Below are 6,871 nucleotides of genomic sequence, written 5' to 3' on the forward strand. Positions count from 1 at the left end.
GGCTATTGTGGTTGAAAACCCCGAATTGTGGAGGAATTAACACAATTCTGTAAAGTTAAGGGGGCCAACATTCCTTCACAGTGCAGTAATAAACTCATTGCTTGATATTGGAAATGCCTGACAGCAGGTGGGTCTGACAAGGATGGCACTATAATAATTACATCTACAGTGGGCTGATAGATTTTCTATCAGCCCACTGTAGATCAGGCTAGTTTATTTATTTTTTTCCCTTAAAATGCTTTTGGCATTTACTTAGTTTCTCTTTGTCTGATAATACATTTAGTTTGATAATCTGAAATATCTAAATGGTGAATGACAAAAAAATATCTATGAACGGACAGGTAAATTTTTACAATATATATAAGTCCGGACTTAAATTACAGAAACAAGATTACTTTTCAATCATATTAAGATGTGCCTAATTTTGTCCAGTGTGTCATTTCTTATCTCCACACTACTCCAAATGTCTACCAGCAACACCAGAAAAAAAAAACATGAACAGCCCGCTGTCAGAGTTCTTGGTGTCTTAATTTTTAGAAATGGTAAAGCTTGTTAAAAATCCAAGCCACACACAGCTTAGTGAACTGTGTTTTTCCTCTCTGAAGAGGGATTTCATCCTTGACCGGTGAAGGAGTAAATGTGGTTGCAGAGGTGGTGGAACATGGCCAATAGCTCTGGGCACAACAGAGTCAACATTTCTGACAACGTCAGGAAGTAGTTTGTGAAATCTTGCTTGTACATCTGGCACATATACAACGGGCAAGTGAGAAGAAGCCTTAAGTACTCACATGTTGAGCGGCAGCTGCACCTTGGCATGAGCCAACAGCTCAGAGGTAAGAGACGCCACTTTGGGGGGAAGCGGTATCCCCACTGAGGATGGAGAGGGACCTGGAGGAGATGCATCCTACAGGAAGATACAGCACACAGAAAAACATCGGTTTAATGTAAACTGTTGCCTAAAAAATGTGCTTGTAGGCTTTTAAGCATCCTGGGAACTATTTACAAACAGCAAAAGCACTTTGAACTCAGTGAGAAATGCAGCCAGAAGCCATAACAGTAAAAGCGACATGACTCCAAACAGAAGCCTTCAAAGTGAGAAATGATTTTATTTTTTTTTTCAGTTGAAACAAGTAGGTGACAGGGGATTCATTGCAAAATGCAGAGCAGCAGAGGAACTGATATGCTTTAGAAATGGTAATTTGCCCTTAGTTACAGTCTCTTTATCTTATCTTTCTGTTTTTATACTTATTACCTTAGTTTGAATATGCAAGCTTGTATTTACCTTTAGCGTACAGCTGGTATGCCAGAATGTTCCCACCGTGGGACAACAAAGGATATTTATGTTCTATTCTATTCTAATGCTAAATTTTAAACCACCTACTCCCTTGTATCCTTACAGTTTTTTATATTGAGAAACTATATATATTACAATAAAACAAACTATATTTAAAAGCATAACTTTATGAAAGTCCCTGCCTTACACAGTGCCTGCCGTAAGTGTTCACACCTTGTCAACAGTTTTGCATTCGTTATGTTTCCTCTAATACCTAAAATCAAAGGCAACCAATGGCCATGTTCAGAAAAAGTTCAGTTTACTGCTTTTGTCAAATCCGTGCAGGAGACACACCAAACAGATAGCAGGTCAGATGGGTCTAGTGAGGTCAAAAATTGATATTTTGACCTACATGTAAAATTGCTGTGTGGCAGAAAGGTAACACTGCACACAACCTTGCTCACTGTGAAACATGGCGGGGGCAGTATTATACTTTGATCCCAGTTTTGATCTCACTAGATCCATCTGACCTGCTTTTTTCTCCAGTGGCGAGAGGCAAGTTGGTTAATTAATTAATTACAGATAATACTCGAAGAAAACCTGTTGGAGACTGTGGAGTTGCAATGAAGTGGTTTGCATCAAAGTGTATTGAGAGTTGAAATCAGAGATTTACATACAGACCAATAAGATGCATACACATTTTTTTTCTCTCATTGTCTGAAGTTAAATCAGACCAAGTCTGTATAAACTTTTGAATTTGAAGAAGGTTAAAACAAATCTCTCAAAAATGTTCTTATTAGGTTTTCTGGCATTTAGCAAATACAAATAATTTTGGTTGTTCAAACTGACCTAAAACAAGAGAAGTTTGGTTGGACTTAACTTCAGAAGAGCAAGAAAAAAAAAATGTTTTTTTTTAATTTTTTATTTGATGTATATAAATATCTGGTTTCAGCTGTATACCCTAGGTGTGTTCCCTTAGCTAATTTATGTTTTGTGCACATTCCAGTATGTGGAGATACCTGAATGCGAGCAGCTGCTCTGGGGTCAGAGGAGCTGATGAGGACCGGGTGTGAGATCTCCATGCTGTGTCTGTTGTTGAGCTGGGCAGCCCTCTGGCTGACAGAGAGTGCGGAGAAAGAATGGCGCTTCTTTGCGTTTTTCTTCCCTTCACCTCTCCTGTGGCCGGAGCCATTTCCATTAGACGGCGACGCACTGGGGGAGGGACCGGGAGTGCAGGGACCCAGGGGGGCTGGCTCAGAGCTGGGACCTGGTGCATTCGCTGGCATAGGTTTGTCAATCTCCATCAGCTGCTTTGCCGTTTCATTTAACTGAGAAGAGAAAAGGGCAGATGGGGATAAGAAACGGGGGGAGGAAGGGTTAAGAGAGAAGCAGCTCAGATGTTAGGTGTCAGACCTGAGTGGTTCGTGCACATCTCCAACATACACAAGAGTATTAATCTGACCTTTACTGGCTTGTTCTTGTTGGCAGCTGTTAAATTTTACAACATAATAATCATTTGCCATGACTAGCCTTGGCTGCTGTGGTGTAGCATCCTTGCACACAGGTCAAAATCCATTCCCACATTTTAGAAAAAAATTATTTGCACAGGCAACTGTGCTTAAACGAAAGAGTCTTGCAGTGTGATTTGCTAATGTTTACAGTAGCCAGGTTACAGCAAATGCATATGAAACAAAATGCAGACGGTGAAGCCACCTGTATGAAGGAGGGGAAGGGGGTAAAATGTAATAATCTACCATTTGCCTGGAATTCATCAGGCTGCTATTAACTGCTGAAGGAAGTCACGGCATAAACAAATAAAACCAGATAAAATAGAGGAAGATGAAACAGGATCTTCACAACACCTGAAGCAGTGAAACACCTTGCTGCTTCTCAAATTTCACACTCGTTTGTTCTGTTTCTGCCCACATAGGTTTCTCGAGGTTATGAGCAGGAAGTGTAAGCATGCAGATATGTTTTCCAAGTGGCCAGAAGGCTCTCAATATCTCGCATATAGGCCTAAGCCCTAGAGAGATGTCTGTTCACATGACTTCATCTTCTGCAACAGAAGCATTTTTTTCTTCACTTGGAGACTGAGAAAAATGATCAAATGTTATAGGTGGACATAAAGGTCTATCTCCAATATATCATTATATGTAAATTGTAACACTATTTTTACTAACTCACATTAACTGGCACACAGTTGAATCTCAATAAATTAGAATCTATTTGAAGATGTCTTATGCGTTTGTTTCTTTTAGTTTGACTTTTTAACAGCTAAATAAAACCCAGTGTGTAAGAAAATTATAATACTGTGTAGAACAAAAAAGGTTTTTAACTCAAAAATGTCAAATCATTGGAAAATATGTTCTTGCACTTCACAGCAGAGTTGACCGTCTGTATTTCGCAGGTGTTGGGGGTCACAGTCGCCCTCAAGCAACTTGTATTGTGTGACTCTACTGTTCAGATAGTGGCTCACAAAATACGGGGTAAAAATAACTGCCAATTTCAACAGTAAAACATGGTTATAATTTGCTGTGTTTCAACAGCAATGCATAGTTAAAATAGCTTCAGCAAGCTGGGATTTTTATTTAATGTTGAAGTTTTTTCTAACATACAAGCTATTTATTCAAAGAGGTGATTGCAACAACATCTCATTAGTTCTCTGTTCTCTGACAGTTTCTAAAACACCTTCAACCTGAAGTGCACCTTCAAGCAAGGTGCTACATGAACTAAATTGGTACACAAGAGTTATCAATTTTGTCACTAGTATGACGTTTTCAACACTTATTACCAATGTAGACTATGTATGTATATCAACTCACACCTGACGTATGCGCAAGCTATATCCGTACTTGAAGTTAATATTCAGCTTAAGTGTGACCTTTCAGTTGTCTTATTCTTATATTAAGTTTATTTCACATAGGCTCACTGAAAATTTAAGCTATAAATAACGAGCCAGCGAAAAGAACTTTAACGCCACAACAACTTTACATTCCAATCATGTCTGCTTACCAGTCTTTAAACCCCTGAACAATCCCTTGAGAGAAAGTCAAGAGTTTCCTTCAATTTTTATTATCAGGTGTGTGTGTGTGTGTGTGTGTGTGTGTGTGTGTGTGTGTGTGTGTGTGTGTGTGTGCGTGTGTGTGTGTGTGTGTGCGTGTGCGTACGAGTAAGAGTCAGTGTAAAAGGCTGTCTCGTCTGGGTTCAGTGTTGGCGATGTTGCATTTCCATATTAATAGAAATGCTAATCAAAGCCAAATCATATGGTAATGAGCATGATGGATTGACGTTGCAGATATAACTGAGATGTAACTCTCATGAGGCTAACACAAACACACACACACACGCATGCATGTAAACCACATCAGACACACGCACACGCGCGCGCACACAAAGGTCAATAAGGCCACATGTGATCTTTTAGAGTAACTTACAATCCGGTTTGAATCCCCAAATGCATCCAGTAAGTATGTTGCAAACACACATGGGCCCTTGCATTTCCCCTCACACACGCACACACACACGGACACACACAAATCACTGATGTGTCAGTCTTTCTCTAGCTACTGATGTGCCTGTTATGGTGCAAAGCACATGAAGGAGTATGTCTGAGAAAGAGATTTTTACGTGGCTCTTCCTGCTGAATAAATAATCCAAGGTAATCCGTTTCTATGTGTTGAGAAGCTGCACCGATTTTTGTGTTGAGTGTTATCTCAACGTAATACTGTGATGAGCCGATGAGCGGATAGCTACGCTAAGAAAAGGAAAATCCGGCAACAAACACGCACGCTTTTGCAAACAATCCCCTTCCTGAACAGATCCAGTGCCTTGAAAAAAGTATTGGTACCACTTGAACTGTGTATTTTAATCGCAGTATACATCCAGCAGCTCTGTGACAGCCTCAGATGTTTATTCGAAGACCAAGCAGACAGGTCAGGGAAAAAGCTATGAAGAGGTCTGAAATAAGATTAGGATATAAAACAATATCCCAAGGTTTGAACATCTCAAAGAGCACTGTTGACTTTAGCGAAAAAGCATGGCGCAAATGCAGATCTTCCAACTCCATGAATCAGGTCTTCCTGAGAGACGGGCAAGAAATCTAATATCGAAAAAAAAGTGATAAGCCTTGTTCACAGTTTGCCAAACAAGACTTATAAGGGGAAACATGTTGAACATGTCATCCTGAAAACATCATTCCCACAATAAAACCTGGTGGTGGCATTATCATTCTTTGAGATCGCATTTCATCGGTAGGAAAAAAGAAAACTAGATCAAACGTTTAAGAAGGATAAACTTGAGCATACAGTTTGAGTTGCAGCAGATTTAATATAAAGCAATCAACCGCTAGAATGTCCCAGTCAAAGTGCAGATTTCAAATCCTATTCAGAGTATGTGGCAAGACTTGAATAGTTAACTCTGAACATGTGCAAAGATGATCAACATAGCCCAAATGAACAAAAATTCTAACTACAAGGAATGTTGACTTAAGCAAATTTATGGTAAAACTTTACAATTTTTATTTATAAAAAAAACATCTAAACTAGATATCCTTCCACCTCAAAGTTCTACACTAATTTATGTTCATCATATAACATCCAATCCCCCTAAAAATCCACAGTTGCAACACAACGAAACTTGGAAAAAATATAAATATTTTTACAGCCTATTGCACAAAGAACTAAGACCTGAGTTCATGCAATACGAGTCCACATCAAAGGGAAAACAAAACCAAGCAAGCATGTCCCAAGCTAATTTCCAGTCAGTATGAATCAGCCGAAAAGCCACAGCCCCTGAACACAAACCCACCTACGCTAACCTTGCTTCTTTTACAGATCTCCTAAACTTATACAACAGGATCCAACCCACTCACTACACCTACCCAAACACCAGGTCCAGCAGACGCAGCTATACCTTTACACATGCATTAACAAACTGGGACACCCTGAACTCAAACCAAGTTCACACTCAATATATCCACCTACTCTCATAACTAAATCAAAGTAATCTCAAATTCAATTGTACAAAGCCTGCAGCTAGATAATTTAATTCATTACTGTCCTTTCCTCCTTATCCCTTCGTGTTTGTATCTACAGGTAAGTTAAGACGCAGGGCTACCTACTATTACAGAAGCTTTCAATGTGTCTTCATGCAGTAATTATTTTTACAGTATGCTCTCTTACCAGAAATAATAAAGGATAATTCCGACACTGTCTACATGCATCGTTTAGTCCACGTTAGACATGCTCACAGCTTTGCAGCTGTTTAGGACGTCTCATGTTTCAAATAGCTTTGGTTCATTTGAAGATGGTTACTGGCACTGCATCTAATTTCAATGCAACCTTTGCACTGTCAAATGAGGTAACCTAATGCAGAGGATTACCACAAGAACCACAACAAAAACCATCAGTTGTCCATGTGTGTGGCTGGGCTGGTCAACAGAATACATATAAATAAGCTATAGAAGAAAACAAGGGTAACATTTTTCCAATTAAACAACTATTCGTCCAAGAACAAAACGGAAATAGCTCTATGTGGTATAGCAATTGAGACCTTTCAGCAGTTTTAGCAAAATTTGTTGAGGCAACTGAGGCTTAATGC

General features: G+C 39.3%; 1 protein-coding gene across 1 annotated transcript in view; it reads right to left on the bottom strand.

The window, feature by feature from the left end:
- LOC103141463 (SH3 domain-containing RING finger protein 3) overlaps nucleotides 1-6,871 on the bottom strand; it is a 102,012-nt gene that overhangs the window by 16,469 nt on the left and 78,672 nt on the right. Inside the window, exons 4-5 of the mRNA XM_007557128.2 lie at nucleotides 2,293-2,601; nucleotides 789-904 (exon numbers count right to left, since the gene is read on the bottom strand). Coding sequence (XP_007557190.1) covers nucleotides 789-904; nucleotides 2,293-2,601 — 425 coding nt within the window. The remainder of the gene's footprint in view (nucleotides 1-788; nucleotides 905-2,292; nucleotides 2,602-6,871) is intronic.

This window comes from Poecilia formosa, unplaced genomic scaffold (genome assembly GCF_000485575.1).
Source record: "Poecilia formosa unplaced genomic scaffold, Poecilia_formosa-5.1.2 Scaffold84, whole genome shotgun sequence".
In the NCBI taxonomy this organism is placed as follows: Eukaryota; Metazoa; Chordata; class Actinopteri; order Cyprinodontiformes; family Poeciliidae; genus Poecilia; species Poecilia formosa.